Genomic DNA, 23,918 nt, shown 5'->3' with positions numbered 1-23,918 from the left:
GGAAAATGCGCATTTGTATCAGGAGAAGTAGAATTTGGTAAAAAGAAAAAAAAGGAAAAATGTGGATTGAAACCACTGCGAGTTGGGCATTAGCCTCAGCCTTGGCACAGTCTGAGAGTGGTTCTAGTTATTTTTATTTCTGTTTTAACCCGCTGTCAGGCGAACACCGAGCTGCTTGCTGCCGTCACAATCTCCCATTAACGTTTGAGAATTTTGCAATTTTCACAGAAGGTCAAATACTTGTCGCTGAAAAGAAAAAGGAACAAAAGTCCTTTGTGGCTACAACAAACTGCTCTCAAAGATTAAATGTTTAATACCTGCTGACCAGATTTAAATAATACAATCATTATAAATGTTTTGGTATGGGTTAACAAGAAAAACACAAAGTTTTAGGGATAATCAATGGCATACTACATATTTAAATATTTATCGGACACGCAAAGGACGAAAGAATCTGGAAGAATCTTGCAAAAAAAAGCTGCATTATTTTCACATTTCTCGTTGAAATCCAATGAGAACTTTCCAGTAGATTTATCTGAACCCTTGCACAATTAATTAATGATCAGATTAGGGTTTCTGGACCTAGAGACCAAAATAGTCGTGGTGAGAACAGGTTGCCGTAGAGAGCGGGAGGTTTCACGTGGTGATGGGCGTTTTAGGCCGGCTCCGCAAAGTGGAAACCCCTCTTTGCCGATTATCTCATCGCGCCGCAATAACCACATGAATTTGATGCCCACGAGCAAGCACAACGCATGCCTCGTCTGTGTTAATCGGCCTGCATGACTTTGTTTCCAAACATGGAAGGCAGACCAGCAGCTTACACCGACTCCACCCGCAAACTGAATGAACGAGAAGCTTTTCAGTACTGGCTGCTATTACTCTGATACACAAAGTCCCCGAGAAAAAATCTTTAATAGAAAGTAATCGTCTTTTGTTTGCCTTTTTGGTCAAATGCACAATACTGCGCACGCTCAGTGAAAGTGTTGTGAATGTCTCCCAGCTACTACTCCATCATATTTTAGCTCAATTTCCGTAAAAGTGTCTGACTTATAACCATTTTAGTGTTAGCTAACTCCACAAGTTAATCAGTTGTAAATGTTCATCCAATTATTACTTTCTGAGAGTTTCTTTCAGGGTTTTCCCCCAGGGTATCCCTTTGCCGTTCGCGGAGCCCTGCAGGACCCTAATGAGCCCTGAGGCCTACCTGGAGTTAGCAGGTCGTCAAAGCCGCAGCCATAAACATCGATTCAGCGGGTTTAACCAAAAATGGTTAGTTGAGCCGAAATTCAGCAGGTGGCTTTACAAGACTGAATATGGTAAGCATGGTTTGTGCTTAGTGAAAATATTATCCATGTTTACCAGTAAAATGATGCTATTAAATTCAGCATTATGCTTTGTTTTGTTGTTCCATGTAGTGATCCAACATGCAGCCTGTGCCACAAAAAGCACAGTACAGTACAGCATCTGTCTGATTCTCAGAGTTCTCTGTTGTTATTCATTGGCCTTGACGTGAGTCATGTGTTGGTGCCTTGTTTGCACTTTTTCCATTTATGTTGATTTAATTTATTTGTAAATGTGACTTAAATTAGGATTCAAATTAGGTGCAAACAATTTGTATTTATTTTAATTGTATTTTTGTTTAAAAACGTATTTCAAAAGTGCCTTTTTGTGAAACTGTAGTTGCGTAAATATTTGGCACAAATATCTTACAATATTACATAATAAATAGCCATATTTTCAACTTTCCTGTCAACTTTTATCCTTTTTTTTTTTTTTTTACTAAATCACAGTCGGACGACGATTGGCCACCTACCACCGGGCTTAGCCTCTTTTCTGGGGGAAACCCTGTTCTTTAATGCCTGTCCAGTGAACAGACATGGGCAATAAATATCCAGTGTTAATCTAATAACCCATGCAGGACAAATTAGTCGAGTTGCTTCCAACCACTCAAGTCCAATCAACACTTCCTCCTGAACTAAACAGCTGTGTGGGAATCAGCACTAATGTGAAAACTCACTCTTCTGTAACTCTCCGTCACATTTTTCTTGGCATTGTTCATTTTTTTTACTTTTTTTTTTTTAATTTTGGACCCGTTCTCCCCCTTGCGCATGTAGGTCATCATGGGCTGACCTACTTCCAGCTTCCTGGTGTTATGTAACGGTTCACGGAACCGTTGCATAATCACGTGTGAGGGGGGGCCCACGTGCGAGCCCTCCATGTTTTTGTTACAAAGAGACAGTGTGCTCATTCCAGACGGCAGTGTGATCAAAAGAAGACAAAAAAAAGGAAGAAGAAGAATGGTGGAAAATGAGCAAAAATACTCTTGAGTGACAGAAGGCAAAAGGTGGGGAGGCTTCTCTGCTCGTTCAGACGATGGAAGTAAAATAACAGCATCCACTGCAGAGCTGAAAAGAATGATGGTTATCAAGCTCTATTGTGAATCTGGTCATGAGGTCAAACTAACAAAAACAAAGAAAGCCCGATAAAACGGCAAAAGAAACAAAAAAAACAGAACGGATTTGCTTTCATTTTAAAAACTGACTTTCTTTGTTCTTTCTGAATACATGTTCTGATTCAGTTTTGTGAGAAACAGTCCGATTGGAAATCAGATCCTTCCAGGAATTTTTAAATTAAATTTCTCATCATAACAAGATTTGAGCTTGTTTTGTTTTTTTTCCCCCTTGGTTATTCTCCTAAAAATAGTCTGGAGACTGCGTAACGTAAACAAAAGCATCAAATTAAGTCAAATATTTTAAAACCAAGACATCCTTCAGTAAAACAGAGATAAACGGAGTTTGGCGGCAGCAGCGTGTTTCATAAACATTGGGATGGGGGCAACCCGAGGTCAGAGTGGTTGTGTAATTTGAAAAATTAACCTGCTGGACCTGAAGGACATGGATCTACCAGGTGAGCGGGTTAAATCACAGCTGGTCACTCGTACTGACAGAGGTACGGCAAGAGTCTCCTAGAGGTAAAGCCTGAAGATCAGATGAACGACTGCATGCTTTTCTGGAGCTAAAACATTCAGACTGGAGCGAGAAAAAGGTTAAACCAGTCTTGTGGTTTAAAAGGTTTCAGACTATTTAACTTTTAATTCGTGTCCAGTCCAAAAAAAATCAGCATCTTTGAAAGTATCGGAGTGCAGTAGTGCACATGGGTCATGAGAACAGATGGGACAGCATCATGAACCAGGGAGAATCAGACAGGTTTTGCCTATATTACAACAGCACTGGCGTACAGTTTAAACAAAGCTAATCTGGCCTACATGAAGTTCAGCCTTGTCTACTTTTTTAAACAAAATTAGGCTACGAAAAACAGAAAAACATACAGTAAATATCCAAGTTTATGCGTCATGCTACAACTGCAACAGCATTCATTTTACATATCTTTTGGAGACTAAATAATGAAACTTTGACCACTTTGTCCTTCTCTAATTGAATATATGAATACAAACTGTACTGTTTGCTGGTTGTTTCATTACCTGAAGCCTGTAAGACATTAGCTGATGACGTGTGTTTGTCCATATAGGTGGAATCAGTTTCTCCTTCCTGAGTATGATGAAGACCCACAGCAGGGGGGGGGACAAAAAAAGGCAATATGAGCGCACTGTAATCTCTGACCGAGATTTAGGGCTCTGGTCAGACTCAGGGGTCTTACTGTAAGCAGTATTGATGAAGAGCAGATGGGGAGACCAGGAGGATCATGACATTCTTACAAGATAATTTGGTGATAAGACGAGCAAAGGAAGGGTGCTGACTGAATGTAAATCACGCTAATTACAAGTTTACGTTCACATTAAACAACTGTTTCACTTTGTCCCCTCTGATCATGTCTCCTTTTGCGCTTGTCCATGAAGAAACGCTGAACCTATAATTGGATTCAAGTTCTGAGAAAGGTTTAAAAAAAGAACCGATAAAGCAGCGGTTGTGTCTTCCATGCTGTTTATATAAAAAAAGAATGTTTTTTTTTTAATATAATCTAGGTCAGAGACAAACTCACAGCCTGGAAAAAGCCCTGATTTTTTTTTTTTTTTTTTTGGAGCTTGTTTAACATGCAAGGAATTTGCCTTCCACGTCAGAACGCCAAATTTAGCAACTGGAAACAAACCACAGTTGTATGTTCCCAAACAAACCAGCTGACTCCTCTCGTCCTTTATAAAGTTTAGTTTTCCTTTGCGTAAATCCGCGAGACGTTTGGAAGCATTTTATGAAACCATTTCCCCCCCCCCATCACCAGATCAGTGTGTAATCTGAATTAGTTGTTGTAGAAAGTCCTAATCTGATTAATTATTAAGCTGTCCAATTGTTCGAGACTTATTGCAACAAAACAAACTAATCCTACGGGAACTTGCTTCTCCTTTGCTCACCTCTGTTTCCTCTCTCATGCTGTCTATGAGCTCCATCACCTTGATGAAGTGGCTGCAGCGGAGGGAATGATCAACGGCATGGACAGGAAGCGCTTTGTGCTGCCAGTGTCTCCATTCCCACAAAGACAGCTCTCTGGACGGTGGCCTGCCTCTGGAAACATCCTCCTGTCATAAAGAAATGAAGCAGAAGAATAAAAAGGAAAAATTAAGGGTAACTTTATATGTCCTGCTGGATACTAAATAAAGCGGTGTAAGAAACCTGATGTTCTGGGTCGCCGGGTATTGACAGGAAGCGGGACGGCTTCAGGCACGGATGAGCTTCCCGTTCCTCCAGCTTCATGGTGGACGCCCACAAAGAATATTCCGTGCTGCTCAGAAAGCCGTCAGACGCTCGGCTGCCTTGTTGAACTGACAAAAAGAGAGAAAAACCTTATTCAAATAACTTGAAATGTAGCTGAAATCCAACCGCAGCCGACATCAGTCTTTCCCTCACGCAGGTTTTGAGGGTGGATGAGGGACCCCCGTCCCTCGGAGTGGGAGCGCCGGCCCCTGACGGACCTCCTGCTGCTCTCGCTGTGGTCGAACTGGCCACAGGTGATGAACATCTTGTGAAGTTTGGGGTTCACGCCCTCAGGCAGCATGCGGGGACTATTTGGGAACATGTGGAACCCGCTTTTATTGCCAGTAATGGACTTGTACACGCTGCGCTTGTTGCTCTGGCTCTGATTATAGGTCTGTGGAAAACAAATAATGAATTTGTTATACATTCATAAAGCCCTGGAGGTGTTTATTACATTATTATCGTTTAGGTCGTTCAATAACACACACCCTCTCCTCCCGTCCCTCAGCGAGGATGACCACGATGCGCCCCTGCCGCTTGCGTCCAGTCCGTCCCATCCTCTGCACAAGGCGGATGGGATTCTTCTGCGCATCAAAACAGACAATGAGGTCCACCTCTCCGATATCCAGCCCCTCTTCCCCGACACAGGTCGACACCAGCGTGTTGAAGCCTCCCTGTCGGAACCTGTGCACCACCTGAAACACGGGCGAGAGGGAGGAACAAAACATTCTTACAACCACCTAAATATGTCTATGTGCTTGAAATAAATTGTCCCATTTATAAATTGATTACCGGCTCAATGTCTGGTTTAGTTCACGAAAGACCTCCCAGAAAACAGTTCACAGCTCAACAGTTGTTTTGGTTAAAAATCAGGATAGATGAGGATTCTTCTATCTTTCGAGGTATATGCCACCTCCTTTCATGAAAAGCGAGAAACGCGTTTTACCTCCAGTTGTTCCTTTTGGGTGAAGCCTTTGACCCCTTTTCCAGCCGAGGCTTGGCCCATAAACGTCATGACCCTGATCAGCGGAGCGTGGCGGTCCAGCATGGCTGCGATCTCCTGGACGCTCTCGCGGAAAGACGAGAAGATCATCACGCGTGTGCTTACTCCCTCGGAACCTGAACCGAGACGTTAAGGAGGCAAAGAAAAATAAGAAAGCAACTGTTTGATTTTTCTGTTTGTCCAGACAAGTGATTTTGAAATAACTTTAATAACTGTACTGCAAACACTGTAACAGGATGTTGCTCAGAAACGGCTCATATCACGTAAAAAAACTCAAATCTCCCCTGACGATGGAAGCATTAGAGAACTCAGATTAAACGTTAGGTTCCTTCTCTGATGTGGTTCAGCTTTAAGCTAGAACAATTATTCCGGGTATGAATCACAGCTTAGCGCTGCTATATAAAGGACATCACCATTTGTGTTCGCGGAGCGCTCGGCCCACACTTTAAAGTGCTGCAGCACCACCTCCTCCAGTTTCTCCAGTTTGGGGTGGCTGTAAATAAACGGCTCGTCCGGACCTGGAAACAGTCACAACAGTAGGTTTTGGTTAAACGTGGACAGCACGTTTAGTGCTCTATAGCTTTGTGTTTTCACAGAGGGTTGGCGGCAGCTGCAGTGGGAAACATTTAGACTCAGATGTTTGAGTTATGTAGCTTGAAGGAAGTCGTGTACCAGCAGGTGGCTTCAGAAACATGGCTTCCATCTCATGGTACAGGTCCATAAATGTGGGCGTCCTCTGGAGCTCGTTCTTGGTCCTGGACATCTCTAAGCCAAACAAAAAAAGGCAATTATTGGTCTCAAACATGAACATGCGAGGAAAAAAAAAGCTATTTTAGTGCAACCTGTGTGCGGGTAAAGGACAAAGAAACCCCCTGAAATACTGGAAGGGAGGAGACTGACCTCTGGATCCGTCCATGATTCCCTGGACATAAAAGAAAAGCGATCTGAGGCCCGTCTGCATCAGCAGCTCGTAGCCGTGGTACAGGCTGATGCAAAGGGCAAAGTCGCCCTCCAGCATTCCCCGCTGAGGACCCTGGGATGAGCATGATGACATGTGAGTCCACGAGACTAATTCAAAGCCTGTGTCAGAATATGATTTAAATAATCCATCAGAACCAGAAGTGCTGCTCTAAAGGGGAATTCAGTGGTCAAACAGCAGGAAATGTGGAACTTAAGTAGCATTTCCTGCCTGTATTGCCACCAATAAAAGAAAAAAATATTTATCCTCCTGAGACCCAGAGAAAAAAAAGTTTTTGAATTTCAATTTTTTTTACACTACATGACTCTTTGGTGTGAAAAAACATCACTACAATTGAAAAAATTTCAAAACATGTTTTTATTTATTTTTTAGAGTATGTCCTTTGGAGAGGACATCGGGACTCTCTTGTGGCAAATATGAACACATTTCGAGGCATACATTTACCTCTGAACTCTGACAATCTTTAGTGCTGTAAATTTCAAATGGCTACACCATTCAAGCCAGTGGTTCAGATTTCCAGGGACCTCATTCAGCTTATCAAAAGCAAGCTGATTAGTGTAGTTTAATCAGGTGTGTTAGTTCTGTTTTGGTTTGTGGTAGTCCATAAAGCAGTTCTTCTTCTTTGAGATGCAGAGGTACATGTTGCATTTGATGCACTTTATGTAGGTTTTTCCAGTGCACCCTTCTGCTCTGCACCTGGAACTATTAGGATTGTCCATCATCTGTGGCAAATGGACAGCTCCATACTTTCTCACTTCCTTATCTGGCTGGGGCCTCCTTCTCTTCTGTGATGGAACGTACTCCTCATCATTCGACGCATCAGATTCAATTGGATTAGGTTGGCCTGACTGCCCCTGGGCAATCAGTTCCTCACCTAAGAGCAGTTTGAAGTCATGGTATTGGAGAGTTTTCTTCATAGGTCGTGCCAAAGCTTGGCTGTCTTCCTTATACTGTAACCAGGAGTTGGTGATAGCCAGATCGAAGAAGTGTAGGATTGTGCGTACAGTCCACTTCCTTGTGCGGTTAGCCATTCTATAAAAACTAAGCATTCTATCACACATATCAACCCCACCCATGTTGGTGTTGTACTCTGCCACCACTGCAGGTCTGGACACTTGAACATGCCTTTTGTCTTTCAGTGACCATCTGGTCCGGGTATCCTGGGGCTCTATTCCATGCACTGTTGATGCCATGAGTACAGGTTTATTGTCAACCCATTTTGTCACAGCCAGCTCAGGATGTTTCCTTGTCACCATTACAGAGGAGCCTCTTCCTTGTTTCAACAACTCTTTATCAGATGTAATGTTACAATCCTTTGGGAGTCTATTTTTCATCAATGTTCCACTTGCAGGCAGACCCATTTCTAGCAATTTATCCAGTAGTTTTATTGAGGTGAAATACCTAGACAGACAGACACAAACACAAAAAATAAAAAATAAGTGTCATTTGTTTACAGAGAATCATCATCAACAGCACCACAATTGACGTTTATACCTGTCAAAGTACAGGTGAGTTCCCCTGGGAATGGACTCAGTCAACCGAAGAACTGCATTTGCTCCTATTCCAAGTCCTGTGTCTCTGCCGACAAAGGTGTTTTTTCCTTGGTAGACTTCAAAATCCAATACAATTCCAGTTGGAGTAGCGAGAACAAACACCTTCAATCCGGTTGGATTTGGCTTGCCAGGAACGAATTGACGGACTGGACATCGACCAGTAAAGGGAATCATTTGTTCATCAATGGAAACATTTCCTGGCCTGGGTAGGTTTAGGCAACCTTGTTGCACCTTCTTCAAAAGTGGACTGACTCTCCAAAGCATATTGAGCTTCCTCTCTTCTTCAGTTACATCAAGATCATTAGTGATTTTCAAAGAACATCTGATCTTGAAAAAGCGATCCCTTGTCATCGACTCAGCAACTATTGGCACTCTTGTTTTTTTGGCCCAATACATTTTGATTTTTGGGTAACCAAGGCATGCCATGTACACTGAGACTCCAAACCAGGTCTTAATCTCCTCAGGTGTTGTATTCAGACTTGAGCCTGACACCTGAATCTGTCTCTGGTTTGTGCAAAAGGACATGTCCTCAAAAACTTTGTTGTCAATGTACTGCTCAAAGTATTTTGATGGTGGCCAGTCTACACGGTTTGGGGCAGTACAGACAACCTCTCCGGAGTCTTCCAGCACAGGCAGGAATCTTAAGAGACAGACAAATACATTAAATAATTATGTCCTCTAAAAGTGATAGTTCATCCAAAAAAATACTCTTATCTGTCTAAGCTTATCTACTCTTGTCTCAGAAGCCTACGTGTTAGTTTTGGTCCAAAGTGGGCGACGGGCCCGTGCATCCTCAACTTCACTCTCCTCTTCCTCACTTGATGCCTCATCCTCTGAACTCCCGACCTCAAAATCACCGTCAATCTGTCCCTCTTGGTCCTCCTCATCTGACAAATCTATGTCTGAGTCTCCATCAATAATCCTGTTTAGGATTTTCTCTGCCTCAGTCAGTGAGCTGATTTCTATTAAAACAGGTTAAAAAAATAAAAAGCAAATCCTGATGTCCTCTATGGAGGACACACATAAACAGGTTATGTTTTATCCCAACAAATAATTAAACTGCTCTGAAAATCCACCTAACTATTCCTTAGATGTTCATTTACTAGAAGCAATCTGAATATTAAACTCACAAAGCTCATAATTAGAAAATAATATACTTACCTTTCTTCTTTCGATAAAATGTGCTCACAGGGATGGCAGCCATTGTGAAGAATCAGAAAGAAAATTCCAGAAAAGCCCCACCCCCACACATGTCATATCATTGGAAAGCCCAGGATGTCCTCTCTAAGGACCAACAGGATTTAACACAGTGGCATGTATAGTTTCAGAGTTATGAACAAAAAACCTATGTACTCCACAGAGGACAAAAATGCATTGCTGGGTCTCAGGAGGATATTTCAAAAATTGGTTTTGAAATTAAAAGCAAATATTCTAGTTATAGTGGCATGTAAAACAAAATCTGGTTGCAAACCATTAAGGGAGCGAAAAGATCTGATTTTAAGAAAAACAAAACTGTTGCTAATTATTCTAATTTACTGCTAAATGCTCCTCCAGCTGGTTCTTCTTCACTCCACTTATTTTTACAGCCTTTTGTTGCAACTGTCCCATCTTTTTTGAGATGTGTTGCTGCCATAAAGTCCAAAATCCCTTTTTTTTTTTTTTTTTGCAAAAAAAATGACACAGTCTATGAGTTTAAACATCTGATATGTTTACTATGTTCCACTGTATCTACATTTTACACAACATCCTGTTGTTTTTGCAATCAGGGGTTGTGATTTAAATCCATTCATCCCATTTAAAATCTGTATTACGTGGCCTTTCCTTTTCCTAAACTTACACTAGGCCCTTTAAACTTAAACTGACAACAAGGATCATTATTGATTTGTAGTTCTTGTTTTTTTCTTTTGACTACATTCTTCGAGTTTCAGTGCTTCCGGTTCACTTATAAGTTATACAACATGGAAACATAAGTGATTTTAATGTGTCCATGCCTGGATGTGTGGCGGCGGGCTCTTGCGGAATTGATCCCTGGCCAGAATGAGCTGGTATTTGCTGAGAGTCCGAAGGTCCTTGTGGCCGATCACCCGGTTCTGAGCGAGGCGAGACATAAACTTCCCCAGCACCTGGCGAGATGGGTAAACAACACAAATGGTGGTCATCAAGAGGAGGATATGCCTGCTTTATAGTGGAAATGGTTCAATCGGAGTCAGACAAAGCCCTATACGGACACTTTGAAACACACAAGAGTTACTGCCGCTATAAGCAGACTTTTACACGCTGAATAAAAGTTTTGTGTCGAATTCTTTGTCCCTTTCGCCTGTCCTCGTTTCAAAATAATGGCGAAGCAGATGGAAGCGGCTCTTCCACCAGACACAGTTTTAGCAAAGTCTTTTCATCCTCACAACTGCAGATAATGAGAGGCTGGGTCGTTATGATTTCAATCTCAGCTGGGCAAAACTTCTGCTCCACAAACCGAACAGAATAAAAGACTGCCCTGAGAGAAGTAGGTTGCCCACTAGAATCAATTTGTGCGTAAAAATGAAGGTTTCGTAACAGATGACGAGCGATTTGCTTGCTTTGGGGGACCATTATGGAATCACAATCAGAAGAATAAGTGATGGAAATTGGAGAGACGTCTCATTCACACTAATGGGTCCGAATTTTCAAAAGGAGGAAATTGGTTATTTGAGAAGAAATCTGCGGCTGCTATATATCCCCTCAGTCAGGAGTTGGAAAAGGAAACTGTGTATTCTAGCGTCCGTCAGCCCAGACATAAAACCACCGTGGCAATTAGGACTGAAAGCTTTCCTCTTGTAACGTAAACGCGATCGAACGTCTGTCCCATGTTTCCTAAACCTCAGCCTGCTTCCGAGGTGAAATGTCAGCGCGCTCCGTAGGGCTTACGAGGACAAAAGGGAAAAAGGGTTAAATAATAACCTTTAATCCCTCTGACATTTCAGATACCATCAACAGCCAGTCCGAAATGTTTTATCGTCTAAATGGACGAGGGGCAGACCATCTGGTCGGGCTTCGTTTTCATGCATGTTATGGTTTTTAAAAGCACAACAAGGGAGTCGCTGAGATGTGCCGAAAAACTGTAACATGGAATGAAACTGTTACGACACGGGATGAAAACATTAAAGAAAAAAATAAATGTTCTTTTATTAACATTTGCTAATGCTCATTTGCTTTGAGGGGTCCCCCTACAGTGGGTGGAGGTCCAAAAACTGAACTCTGCACCTAAAGACGACCAAAATCCACTGAAATCACAAAGTAGGGTAACATCATGAGAAACAAGAGGATATTTTCTTTTCTTTTTTAAAATCATTTAACGTTTTATTGTCATTTTTCAACTTTGTTTACATATATAGTGTACACGATCAGTACCCATTCCACATTACATAACATAAAAGAAAACAAACACAAACTTTTGCTTGGGAGTTATTCTTCCTCTGGACCTTTGTCCCATCCAGTTTGACAAGTTCTTTCTCTATTTTTGTCGCTGTCTTTTGTTCTGAACATTGTCCATTTTGTCCACTTTTCTTCCATCTGTCCTTGTTGTAATCTCAGTTTTTCCATGATGTAGATTTCTTCTATTGTCTCAGTCCATTGTTCATGACTAGGGGGGGTCCTCCTTTCCCCATTTCCTCGTAATAGCTTTCTTACTAGCTATTAATATTATCTTCATCAGATATCTATCCCTTACTTTTACATTGTTGAAGTTACAAACATACAGTACCATGCCGCTCATACGAATACCATATCCCAGAATCTTATTTATAGTTTCATGCACATTTTTCCAAAACTGAACAATTTTAGAACATTTCCAAAATATGTCAGAGTGGTCTGCATTCACTGTCCTGCGAGGATATTTTCATATCCGTAATGAACAAACACTCACCAAAAGACAAAAAAAAAAAAGATAATAAAGAGCTTTTCTTTTGTTCCCCAAGTGTGGTTTGGTTTTTCTAATTGGCAGTTTTGGAGCGTTTAATTGAAGCACGTGCGCTAAATTACTGCTGTAAAAAAACTGAATGTTATCAATGTTTTGGTGAGTCGAGGCTACGGTGTCCCAGAGAAACTGTGCTTGGAGTCAGAATCTCCACCAGCGTCGTGAAAACATGTCCACCTGCGAAGACAATGTCTGTCTGAGAGCGTCACGCTTTGCCTCACTGCTGCCAGAACCTTGAGGAACCGTTACGTGATTGTTCAAATAAGTCTCCCGGCTGTCAGCCTTTCAGTTCCTTCTTTAGTTATGGAGTAAAACACCCACAATCCTACACATAATTCACATCATGAAGTCATAAACTGAAAGTCGACGGAGAACCTTTCGATGTTTGGAAATCTGATCAGTTTCTTAAACTTTTTATGAGCTTTTCCGGTGATAACTTCATCCAGTTTCAATTGTTGCATAAACACCTACAGTACACCACTTCTGTCTGCGGAGGGTGAGACGGATGAAGACCATTACCTTCATCCAACCACATCCCAGACTTCAGTCGAAAGCCGTCTTTATTTCATCCGCCCTGTTTTTAGCCACCAGTCTGTTTCTTCCAGTAGTGTTGTCTTGTATTGTCAAACTTGCTATAGTGTAAAAAGAAAAGAAATGTAAAAAGTCCCTCATTATCTAGCGGTTCATGTACCAAAACAAAACAACAATTTGCAATTCCGACAAGAAGTCGCCAGACTGGAAACCCAAGCTTTGAAGAGCTGTTTATCATCCCTCAGGCACTTTATGGTTGTTTCAGGCTCCAGAATATGCGTATTAAAAGTGTGTGTGTGTGGCATCACACTGAGTCGTAAACACAATGTTCAGACTGGTCCTCTTTAGAAATCTAACATTAATCTCTTTAATACTATTCATGACATGTTTACGTCCCTACTGTAGGAAACAAAGCAAAAACACTTATTTTGAAATGTGTTGGTAAAAATCAAAACATTAATTATTAAACCAAGCTTATTGTTCCCTCTATTCTCATTGTGTATTTTAGAATAACAGTTTTCTCTTCACCGATTTATCGAACTATCTCCAGTCCTTCAGTCTTGAGTTTCTGGGTCACAAAAAAGCTGACTAGTCGCTGCATATGCTTAAAAAAAACAAAACAAACAAAGCTGTGAGCTGGCTACCCCTGAGCCTGGTGTCTGTAGTCTGCAGACCAACAGGTGGATCTCGATGCGAGTGTGCGTACGCTGCGATCACGTCCAGATTATGAGATTAAGCTGAAGCAGATTAGTGAGGTCATTGTTTTCGCCCCGGCTGGAATGTGAAAGGCAACAAGGAAATGTGCAGAAAAAGAACGCCACGATACCCGAACAACTTCAACTTGAGCAAAACTTCCAGAGATTCAGCCCCATTTTCTCTCAGTGACTTAAATCTGTCTACTTGCATTAACGGAATTACGTTGTACGTCCATCCAATTAGACTACTGCTATTAACTTTATATTAACAGTTGAGGATTTCCATTTTGAAAACTATCAAAACTAAATCAAGTACATTGAAATATATGGAGAACTGAGCTAAGAAAGAAATTAGGAGGGGAGAAAAAGTGACAAGAATTTGAACTTTTCCAAACTACCGGGTGGATGTAATGGTGTTTGTACTGTAAGAGCTTGCCTCAGCAAGGTGGGAGAACTATAAAGAAGATTATCGCTGCAAGGGGGGATCGGTGATTCACGCTGCAGTCTTGGTTTGCCTGAGACCGTTTAATATAATGAACAGACCTGAAAGCAATTAAAGTAAACGCCGGTAGACAAGAGTCAGGGAGGGGAGGGTATGAGGTCCCTCCTCCTTGTAGAGTGTTGTTATTGTCACTGCCGGTGTGCGGGTGTACTCAACTCGTACAGACACACCCACGCAGAATATAGTGGATTGTATAATGTCCTCCCTACGTGCATGCTGAAGGGTACGGCATGGTGGCAGAGACAGAGATTTTTGTCAAGAGTGTCCCCTGGTGATCGAGATCAGTCCTGTTTATAATCTTCTGCCTCGCATTTATCTAGATTCTTAATCAGCCTTATGGGAAAACAGAAAAAAAAACAACAACATCAGTGTCCATCTTTTTGGGGTGTTAATATTGTTATAACAAAAAGGTACACATTACTCAAATATGTTGATATTGAAAAATATGTCTTTAAAGTACACATCAATCTCTTTAATCTAAAGCAGAATCCACAAAGAAAACGTAAATCACTCTGTTACTTTTAGTCATATTGTTTACATTGAGCTCTTCGGACTTCCCTGTTTAAAGAACTGCCTGTTCTCTGACAGGAGTCTGATATTTATTAGCTCGGGCAGCGCGGAGGGGGCGGGGTTTGTGCGAGCCCGCAGCGTCACGTGCTGCCGCCCGTGGCCCGGGTGTCCCGCCCTCATAAACACAGCGCACACAGCACACACAGCGCTCGGCTCGAAAGTGTCACGCTCCTCCGCACGGGAGAAGGAGACTCTGCACTACTCTTTAGTTTTTCTTTTTTTTTTTACAATCATTATTTTTTTTGTCATTTTTATAAGCGTTGGCTTTAAAAAGGGGATGAAATAAAACGGAAGCAAATATGGTTAAAAACGGCGTAGCGGCGCCTGGTTTGTCGAGCAGAAACCGGCTGTCTTAATCTGTACAAAGTGTTCGCCGCGCTGCGAGGTGCGAAAAACAAACAAACCAGGCGGTCCGGTTGCGCGTACACTCAGGGAAAACTCCTTTTAACTTTTTTTTCCCCTTTTATTTATCACTTCTTGTCCAACCTTTCGAGGCCTTTTTCTTTAATCGTAGCTCTGACATGGACCGAGGCGGCTGTCAGATGAGCGGAGGCGGAGGTGGAGGTGGTGGCGGAGGTGACGGCGGGAGCGGGATGATCACCCTGGAGGACCTGGAGTCTTTCACCGAGGAGCAGCTCTCAGACTCGGGCAACGGAAGCCTGGAGGAGGAGGGAGAAACCATGGAGGCTGACTCCTCGGACCGGATGCTGCATTACTGGCAGGAAGTGGCGAGGGGACACCAGGTGGAGGTGTCCCAAGGTAAATAATAAATAAGGAAATATGTACATAAAAAAATGAACACATCAGCTGCTTTCTCCTCCTGTAATCATGCCTTGCAGAGGCAAATAAAAGGAGGGGAAAAAGGAACTAGTTCGACTTGATTTGCCCACTTTACAGCTTTTGTTTTGGACAATCCTTGCTTTAGGCAGCCACGTGTTTCAACTAGTTATTTTCACAAGAAAATGCAGGAATAAAAGAAAATTAAAGCATTAAACTAGACTGAATTGTTGGAAGTGCTAAATTGATTTTGTTTTTTTGAGAAGCTTTGAATTAAATTATGTGAGGCAGTTTTCTGTAAAACAATCAACTTTCTGATCAGACAACCGAGCGTTAACGAACACCAAACCGATGATGTTTACATGTGGGCAGTGTTGCTAGCATCTATCATCCTGCAGGCGGTTTAAATTTAATGGACAATTAAAGAAAATGGGTAAATAATCTACCATTATTTACGCCTACATAATTACAGTTTTCTTTCTCTGTATCGTTTAACACAGTAACGGCACATAAATCAAACGCATACAATGTATCTGCCCTAATAATGCCAATTTTTAAATTAAATTTAATGCAAAACCAACGTCTGACCCAGAGTTTTGCTTTGAAAAGCTGATTAAGAAGATATTTCTGATAATGATGGTGCATTAAACCAATACAAAGAGAAGTTGAGGATAAAATGTGTACTAATTAGTTAATTACCATGTAAAGTCCCCCCCCCCCATGTAAATCCAGACATTGTGCTTGCCAGGAGACAAAAACAATGAACTTTAGAAGTGCTAATCACAGATTAGAGATACACAGACCTAAACAATGAACCCATTGAGAAAAGCTAGACTTTCAACTTTTTATTTCCTGCTTTTGTTTTCAGAACACACTGCAGATCACCATCTTTACCTTATGTGGTGTTAGACAAAATCAAACCCCCTTTTTTTTCATTAATTTACACCCGGGTACAGCAAATGGGTGTTTGTATAGATCAAGGTCTCAAGGTTTTCTGGTTGTTTGTTGTCCCTGAAGCTCATCATGTCGACTCTGGGGCCCTTTCAAACTAAAAGCAATCACACTTGGCAGAACAACACAGCAGTACTTGTATCTTAAAAGCTCACGACGCATCATTATACTTATTTTACCCATTTATGACATGTGGTTTGAGCTCCCATTAAGCAAAGACGAGCTGTAAGTAACATTTTACATCAAATTTAATTTCTGTAGCTCATCTTTTCCCATCTGCCCTCAGACGCACTCCATTAAACGGTGAAAACAAAATCACCTCTTGGTGCTTTCTGTCCCCGAGGCGATTATCTACTTTGCCTATGTGGGTCCTAAACTGTAGGCTCTGTACTGAACTGTAGCCGAGGACACAGGCCAAGGCCACAGTAAACTCCTTCGCTCTAATTGGGATGGAGTCAAACGGGGTGGAGCTCGGTGGGAGGCTCCGCTTGTTGTAATCCCCTTTCGCGCTTACACTACAGCCTCTGCGTTTCTTGAACATCGTCCAAAGAATTTATATGTGAGAACACAATCAAACACCAGGTTTTATGCTGTTTACTTCGTCGATCTCCCTAAAGTCTATAAAAGGTCAAAAAGCAGCTAGGAATTCACAGCAGGAGAGCGATCGATCTGGTATTTGTATTATTCGTGCATTTGCTTTTCTGTATAGTTTTGGCTAAATCAAAACACATCCAGTAATACCAAAGATAAGCTCTTCCTTGACATGCTAGGAATATGATACTGATTTTCGCAGTAATACAGACCATTATAAATGACACAAAGCATATTTTAATGCTACCTAATTGTTTTAATTGCAGCTAGCAGATAATTTGTGTTGCTGCGAACTCATCACTGACGTTAGAGGGTGTGCACTGCACAGGTCTCATAAGATATATTTTTTTTATGTTTTATCTCTAACCTTACATCGTGTCGGCCCAGTTTCCAAGTCCTGTGCAGATGTTATCGTTTCTATTCTATTCAACGAGTCCCTGGAGGGCAGAGCGAGGTCAGATATTATTACCTGAATGTGAATGCGTGACGGACTTTCAGCGAGTAAACAAGAAGCTCGGGCCAAAATGACGTTAAAGAGCTCAGCTGGTTTTTAATTTCCCGAATAAATGCATTTAAATAATTATCTGTCTCACTTGAAGCACGCCTAAAAAAAACGAATAAGCAAAAGAAACAGCACAATTCACAGAATGCTGATCTGTCATGCTAATGTCAGTATTTATTTTGGTCTTTCTTTGTATGCAAGGGCCTATAACACTATTATAAGTGTCAGAAATCTTGTCTATGACTATCTACGTCAGTAAGAGCAGCTGTTTAAATCACTTTCCATGAAAAGATGCTTGTAAAAGCTATTTTTATGATCTTATTTATTTCTAAATTAGTTTAAATTTCAGGCATAGAACCAACACAACAAAGCAGGATGGAGCAGCAGTCAGACTGAAAGTTGGTAACTATTCTGTAGCAATACTAATCCACATTTAGGATATTTTCATATAAACTGATGAGCGTACTTATGTGTACGTCTAGTATTTGTATACAACTGTTCAGAGAACGAGCTGTGGTTTCTTGTTTTCATTTTTCGTCTCTTGTTGAAATTTCATCCGTGCCGAGCTACTTTTAACTTGTGACTTATGTTCAAAAATAAATGATTTGGTTAAAGGACCGGCTAAAAGGTCCACCCTGTCTGGTCCCCACACGAAGACGAACAACTTGCGGCTTTGCTCGTCAAAACAATCGGTCGCCTAAATACCACAGATCCATTTGACCCTGCTGTCCTACATGGCGTCGATTAACAAAACGTGATACGAATGGATTCAGTTTGGTTGTGGCGCGGCAAAAAAAAAAAAAAAAAAATGAAACTGAACTACAAGACGTATAAAGAATTTACATTCAAGCGCCCCATGGTTTCAGAAACACCATCTTGTGCTGTTAAAAACGGTTCATCCCTCCCTGGCCTTGAGCAGCTTTAGTCAACGTTGTCTCCAGCAGTTTTAATAATCCTTCCTCTCTGGCACAGTGATCTGCCGAGCCGCAGCTTCTTCCTCAAAGTATTTAGACGGCCAACAGAACACTGCAAGCAAGGACACTGACAGGATGTTATTTGTTGGCTGTGAAAGTTAGAAGATATAGAATTGCTTTACTTTATTTATTAAAACACCAAACAAAAAGAGGCATAAGCCCACTCTAAATGGGTTATTTTCCTTGTCTTTACATGGACATTCCATAGACCAAACCTGCATATGGTTTAAAATAAAGAAAATACCGTATCTGTCTTCACCTTAAGAGCACGACTCCAATTATGTCAGCTTTTATTTTTTTTTGCCGTGCTTTAAATTCACAACTAACCTAGCTGGTTGTCTGTCTGACAGATATGGCGGAACCCATTCAACAGCTGAGCAGCAACAACCAAGGACGCAGTCAAAGAGAGCACGTCCCTTTTACACTCCTCATGCGAAAAGAGAAGGTACTGATCTGATTTTTTAATGTTTTATTTTACCACGACACATTATAATATCAGCTTGGACAACCCTGTTCTCTATACGCTGCTCTACTGTACATAAAAGGCAAAAAAACCCTGATTCTAATCTAGTAGTAATATTAACTTGCTGGTCCAGATTAATTGACCTGAATTCAACGTTTCCAAACAATAAGTCAATAAGACCGTGCTTGTGCTTATGTTTGAGTGTAACTATGACAGAAACTGCATTCATTTTCCATTATATACATAGCATTTGCGCAAAATTAAAGCCTTTACTTACATATGCAACACTTCTAAAACAATCAAGCATCTTAACGGTAAGGAAAGAACATGGATCATGTGACTTCGGGTCAACTATTTATTTCCGGCAAGACAATCGTGTCACCCATGCTGTTTAAACTCCTTTGGGGAGTGTATAAATAAAGAGGGCTGACTGGTTTACCTTGACTTAATTAGTTCATTAGAACCTGTCTGGAGACTGGTGAAACAAAGGCTAATCATAGCGCCCTATACTTGGAGCAGGTTTCCTGAAATGTGCTCACATATTTGTAGTTAAAACGTCCCATTTACGGAGATATGTGCTTGCACTAAAGTTAATTTTAGTATTGATTGTATTTAAAAAGACGCTAATGTTCCAGCTCTGACCTTAATTTGTTTTGTGTTTATTCGTTTTTTTCCCCAGTGCGGGGAGGTGCTGTTTGAGAAACGGCACTATGAAAAGGGCCACTGGGCTTGTATAACGATGCACGAGGACACGTATGAGCAGAGCATCTGCTACGGTTTTATGAGGATAATGCGATACATCTGTCAGCAGAACTCTATAAGTGAGTCCAAAAGCAACAACGCGTTTGACTTGCACGATTGTTTTTTTTTTAAATTTCATTCTCCAAACTACAAGCTTTCAGTTCAAAAATACGTTTCTGTTCTGTTGATTTCAGGCGACTACCTCGGCATGACGCTGCCCATTTTGACAGTAGTGAAGACGGATGAGAATCACTCTGTGATCTCCCAAGAAGTCACTGTGGCGTACTACCTTCCCCTTGAGCACCAGGCGCAGCCCCCACAACCTTATGATAACGAGATCACCATAGAGGTCTGGCCTGCCGCGACAGTATACACAAGGTTAGTAGAGAGTGAAGTCAAACTGATTCCTGTTAAATAACACTGAAACGTGGAGCCTCAAACGCCGCTCCCTCCCTCTAACAGGGCTTTTACTGGTCCCACCAACGAAGTGACCATCATTAATCAGATCAACGCCATGGCGGAGCTGCTGGACTCTCCGGGCGTGTGCGTCGGCGACTCGTTCATCGTGGCCGGCTACACCAACCCCGCCCACAGCAACCGTCAGAATGAGATCTGGTTCCTGGAGCACCGCTGACTTGGCGCAGCCGCAGCATCCCCCCCCCCCCTTTGAGCCTCAAAACTCTTAACACTGCCCCCGCTCGCTCAGCCGCAGCCTCAGGTGCACCATTGTCATCGTTAGTCACCACCCCCATCTGAAATGACCACCAGCCTAGCACACTCCAAAGCCAATATGTTTTGATTTTTAAAAAAAAGAAGAAAGAAATACTTTTTTCCTCTTAATGTTCATATGAGATAAATCTTTATTTCCCTCATGCAACAGGGAATCATACTCAACCACTGCCATACTGCCATGAACACAACTCAGATGCTATAGTGAAGCACGTACCTCCTGCTTTAAGACGGATAAAACCCGTTTTCTTCTTTTTTTTTGGTAAAAACTGTGATAGTATTACCTGTTAGTGCTTTGTGAATGTGGTGACCATTGAGTGGTGTCAGAAACATGCAACAGTCTGTCTATCCACAGGAAAAACACACAGCCTTACTGCGCTCCTTTTGTTTGTTGCACAGCCATGTTAGTGACACCTTCGCTCTGTTGCTCCATTCTTTCTTCATGTCTGGATTAGACTATTAACTACAGCTCACAGGTCAATGCTACGCCTGTACAACAGTAAGTGCAATATTTATTAGCAAGACCACTAAAAACAAAGCCAGTTTCTGGGCCACTAGCCTAACCCAGTCTGTGTGTTAGGGCTGTGGAAAGAGGATCCGCTGCACAGCTCAACAGACATCATCCAGACCAGAACTAGCGGCCTCCAATATCACCATCGACGCAGGTGGCGATGCTAATTTGGAGACTGTGACCATAACGCGTTCACGTGTTTGGGAAAATGTAAAAGCCGCGGGACATCCAACTTCAACAAACCAAACTCGGAGGACAGATCTCACTGCTAAACGACAATCAAAACCTGCAGCAGATCACGTTCACTTTTGTCTCTGCAGTTGGCGATACAAGGTAATGCATTCCTCATGCTTCAACACTTGTTTAAACACAATGAAAAGTGTTCGTCAGTGTACGTCTTGTCTTTCTACTTGCTAAGTTAGTACGCATTCGTTGACGTGTTGCGAATACAAGTAGGAACGATGAAATATAAGTGCACAGAGTATCTACTGTGATTGTAGTTTGAGTAAAACTAAAGTCTGTTTTAGTTCAAATTGTTTGTAATGCTCTGCCACCAATAAAAAAAAAAATGCAAAGTTAACCATAATGTGAGAATGTGACAGAAAGTGACCGAGCTAAAATCATCACTGTGTGATGGTTTTACGGTCTATAGAATGTGAAGGTGGACTAATGTTGAATGAGTGTAATTGGAAAAGAAAGCTGAATTCAAAACTTTTTTGTTGACATCCAAATCCAAAGAGTTTATTTTGAATTAAATGTTCGAACCATTAATCGGTGGGAACCTTTGCAAAAGCCATTACACATGCAGGCTGTTTCTTACTTTATTTCTCTTTCTGTAAAACTTTCTGTACTGTAAAACTTCGAGTGCAACATATAAGCGCTGATGTGGTTTTCTTTGTTAAATAAAATGTGCTGGTCTCCTGTCTTGAAAATTTGCAACGATAGGCGTCACTTTTCTGCGCCGCGCAGCCTTGGGCTGATGCTTTATATGTAAAGCTCATAATTTTGAAAAAAGATAGACTTACACAATCGAAATTTTATATGAAAGTGAAATATTTCCACATTAAAAATGCAGTCACTGGGTATTTTTTTGTTTATTTGAAAAGATTGATTCATATTCAACACTAAGATAGAGACCTTCAGACAAACTAAAGTCCAGTTTATTGTACAACAAACTACACAGTAAAAAGGCCTTAACTAGTTTTATTTTGCAGCTAAAAGAAAGGTATTTAAGTAACATTGTAATGACATCAGAAACAAGAATATTTCAGTTCAACAAGTCCTTCGAACTAATAATTTTTGTTCATAAGAAACCATATAACCCAAGTTCCACCATCAGTTTTCACCTGAACACGAACAGCGTGCAACATTTATGACAAACAGTTCATCAGCAGCTTGAACACACATGTTCACATCTGTCTATAAAGCCTCTATCAGAAACAAAACCAGGAGCAAGAAGAGTGCCAAAACCTGCTGATGTGTGATTAAAAAGGGCTGAATACTGAAGAAAAAAAATGAACACAAGCCACCTGTCTGCATGACTGCTTCATTTTTCTGATTTGCTCAACAGTGATTCAATTCTGGGGCGATTTCACAACTGAAACAGACGTTAACAAGCAGGTTACAGACACCCTGCAATCAGGCGGAAACAATGAATAAAATGAAACCATCTAAAGGGGGGAAAATGTCTTTTCCTCCAAAAAAAACAAAGACAAATTCAAAAAAAGGGCATGCAAAGATGGAACACAATCAGTTTTAAAATGCAGGCGTTTCATTTTAGCAGCCAACTAACCCAAAGAAATTGCAGCGGCACATTTTACAGAAGTGTCCACAAACAGACAGCCAGGCGAGACAAGGAGACAGCAGGAAGGGTTCGTTGATAATCCAGAACAACTCAGCCTGCCATCACGAAAAAGCTTGACCGTGGAGTGTAACCGGATGATGCTTTCAAGACAAATCGGTCATTTTAATATTGACTGACCCAGAAAGAACCTCACAGCCAGGAAAAAAAAAAAAAAAAAAAGAGGTGAAGCTCAGTTCAAGTTTTTTACACAGAGCCAGGCTAACAGTGACCAGCAGGTGGCAGCAAAGCACCAAGAAGTGTCTCAAGGTCCACTGTAAAAAGCACCCAAAGTAGACAATTTTTCTTGTAGGCAAATAAATCAATTTCAAGAGTTTGAAAATAAACTGCATTTTTTTACTAAAATGTGTGTGTGTGTGTGTGTGTGTGAATATACATATTTGTTAATTTTATTATAAAATTGCCTTTTCCAGCAGATGTCAAAGCTTTAACCCTAATCATCTCTAGCCTTTCCTTTCTTTGTTGGATGTCCATACAAATTCAGTTTACTAGATGGAGCACCACTTCCCAAACTGATTTTAGATCAAATTTGATTAAATTGAATGCTAAATTTAATTTCGAGAAGCAGAACTGAATCGGTTCAGGGAAATTAGCCGACCAACAGAAGGAGAGAGAGAGAGGGGACAACACACGCCCTGCGCGTGCCTACCTGCAGGTAGCGTGTCTGGTACGCTGACAGGGTCTCACCCGGAGGAACCACCACCTTCTCCACGGTGCGCTGGTGGGAATGAGCCTGAATGTCCGGGCTCTCCTCTGAACGCAGCTCAATGTGGGAGACGAGCAAATTGGAGATCACCGACTGCACCGACTGAAGAGATGACACAAGGGGGGGGTCAGACGACATGTGCAAGGACGAGTTCTGTTTGAAACACATTAGCGGGGACTGAAATGCTTTCTTCTCACTTTTGTATCTCCTCCGGGAGTGGCACTAAGAGCCAGGATGCGGAACTGCAGAGTCTGGCTGCTGAGAAGTCTGATCACCTAAATAAGAGGAAGAGGGACACCTAAAAGTGAACTTTCTTTTAAAACAAGCAAACAACTAGAGTTGAGTATTGCGTTTGTGAAATAACAGTACTTAGGATTAGTTAAAATCTGAAAAGAGAAAGGTTTGTTTACCTGGCAGTAGGCATGGTTGCCCAGTGCCTTATGCGCTTCATCGATTACCACACACTTGACCTGCTCGGCTGGGCAGGTGTCTCTGGACAGGTCGTTCACCATGACCTGAGGGGTGAGGAAGAAGACCCGCTTGGACCTCCAAACCTCTTGTCTCTGCTTCGCTGCCGTGCTGCCTGTGAAACAACAGATGCACCCAGGTTAGCAGCACCGA

The 23,918-nt window shown here is 41.6% G+C and overlaps 3 protein-coding genes across 7 annotated transcripts in view; 1 reads left to right on the top strand and 2 right to left on the bottom strand.

Annotated features, from left to right (window-relative positions):
• The window catches only part of fancm (FA complementation group M), a 31,774-nt gene that overhangs the window by 6,999 nt on the left and 857 nt on the right, over window positions 1-23,918 (bottom strand). For all 3 annotated transcript variants that reach the window (XM_025005057.2, XM_017413988.3, XM_037977785.1), the window contains exons 2-13: window positions 23,708-23,880; window positions 23,495-23,572; window positions 23,241-23,399; window positions 10,233-10,364; window positions 6,610-6,742; window positions 6,382-6,474; window positions 6,123-6,227; window positions 5,653-5,825; window positions 5,195-5,401; window positions 4,860-5,100; window positions 4,626-4,774; window positions 4,367-4,531 (exon numbers count right to left, since the gene is read on the bottom strand). In XM_025005057.2, coding sequence (XP_024860825.1) covers window positions 4,367-4,531; window positions 4,626-4,774; window positions 4,860-5,100; window positions 5,195-5,401; window positions 5,653-5,825; window positions 6,123-6,227; window positions 6,382-6,474; window positions 6,610-6,742; window positions 10,233-10,364; window positions 23,241-23,399; window positions 23,495-23,572; window positions 23,708-23,880 — 1,808 coding nt within the window. The remainder of the gene's footprint in view (window positions 1-4,366; window positions 4,532-4,625; window positions 4,775-4,859; window positions 5,101-5,194; window positions 5,402-5,652; window positions 5,826-6,122; window positions 6,228-6,381; window positions 6,475-6,609; window positions 6,743-10,232; window positions 10,365-23,240; window positions 23,400-23,494; window positions 23,573-23,707; window positions 23,881-23,918) is intronic.
• Window positions 7,028-9,653, bottom strand: LOC108234570 (piggyBac transposable element-derived protein 3-like). 2 transcript variants are annotated; one of them, XM_037977788.1, is made up of 3 exons: window positions 8,993-9,653; window positions 8,183-8,881; window positions 7,028-8,089 (listed from the first exon to the last, which is right to left on the bottom strand). In XM_037977788.1, the coding sequence occupies exons 2-3, from the start codon at window positions 8,764-8,766 to the stop codon at window positions 7,264-7,266; spliced, it is 1,410 nt and encodes a 469-aa protein (XP_037833716.1). In that variant the 5' UTR covers window positions 8,767-8,881; window positions 8,993-9,653; the 3' UTR covers window positions 7,028-7,263. The 2 variants fall into 2 exon arrangements, with proteins under 2 accessions (XP_037833716.1, XP_024860833.1); XM_025005065.2 differs by having other exon boundaries at window positions 9,403-9,653.
• On the top strand, window positions 14,618-22,761 carry soul3 (heme-binding protein soul3). Of its 2 annotated transcripts, XR_001808533.2 has the most exons (6): window positions 14,618-15,250; window positions 18,637-18,731; window positions 19,429-19,570; window positions 19,685-19,868; window positions 19,953-20,718; window positions 20,800-22,761. XR_001808533.2 is itself a non-coding variant. In XM_017413946.2 (5 exons), the coding sequence occupies exons 1-5, from the start codon at window positions 15,013-15,015 to the stop codon at window positions 20,122-20,124; spliced, it is 831 nt and encodes a 276-aa protein (XP_017269435.1). In that variant the 5' UTR covers window positions 14,618-15,012; the 3' UTR covers window positions 20,125-22,761. The 2 variants fall into 2 exon arrangements, 1 of the variants encoding a protein (XP_017269435.1); XM_017413946.2 differs by having other exon boundaries at window positions 19,953-22,761.

The sequence above is a fragment of the Kryptolebias marmoratus genome, linkage group LG10, assembly GCF_001649575.2.
Source record: "Kryptolebias marmoratus isolate JLee-2015 linkage group LG10, ASM164957v2, whole genome shotgun sequence".
Lineage (NCBI taxonomy): Eukaryota > Metazoa > Chordata > Actinopteri > Cyprinodontiformes > Rivulidae > Kryptolebias > Kryptolebias marmoratus.
Note: the sequence above shows the minus strand (reverse complement) of the source record. Positions and strands in the feature narration are given on the sequence as shown.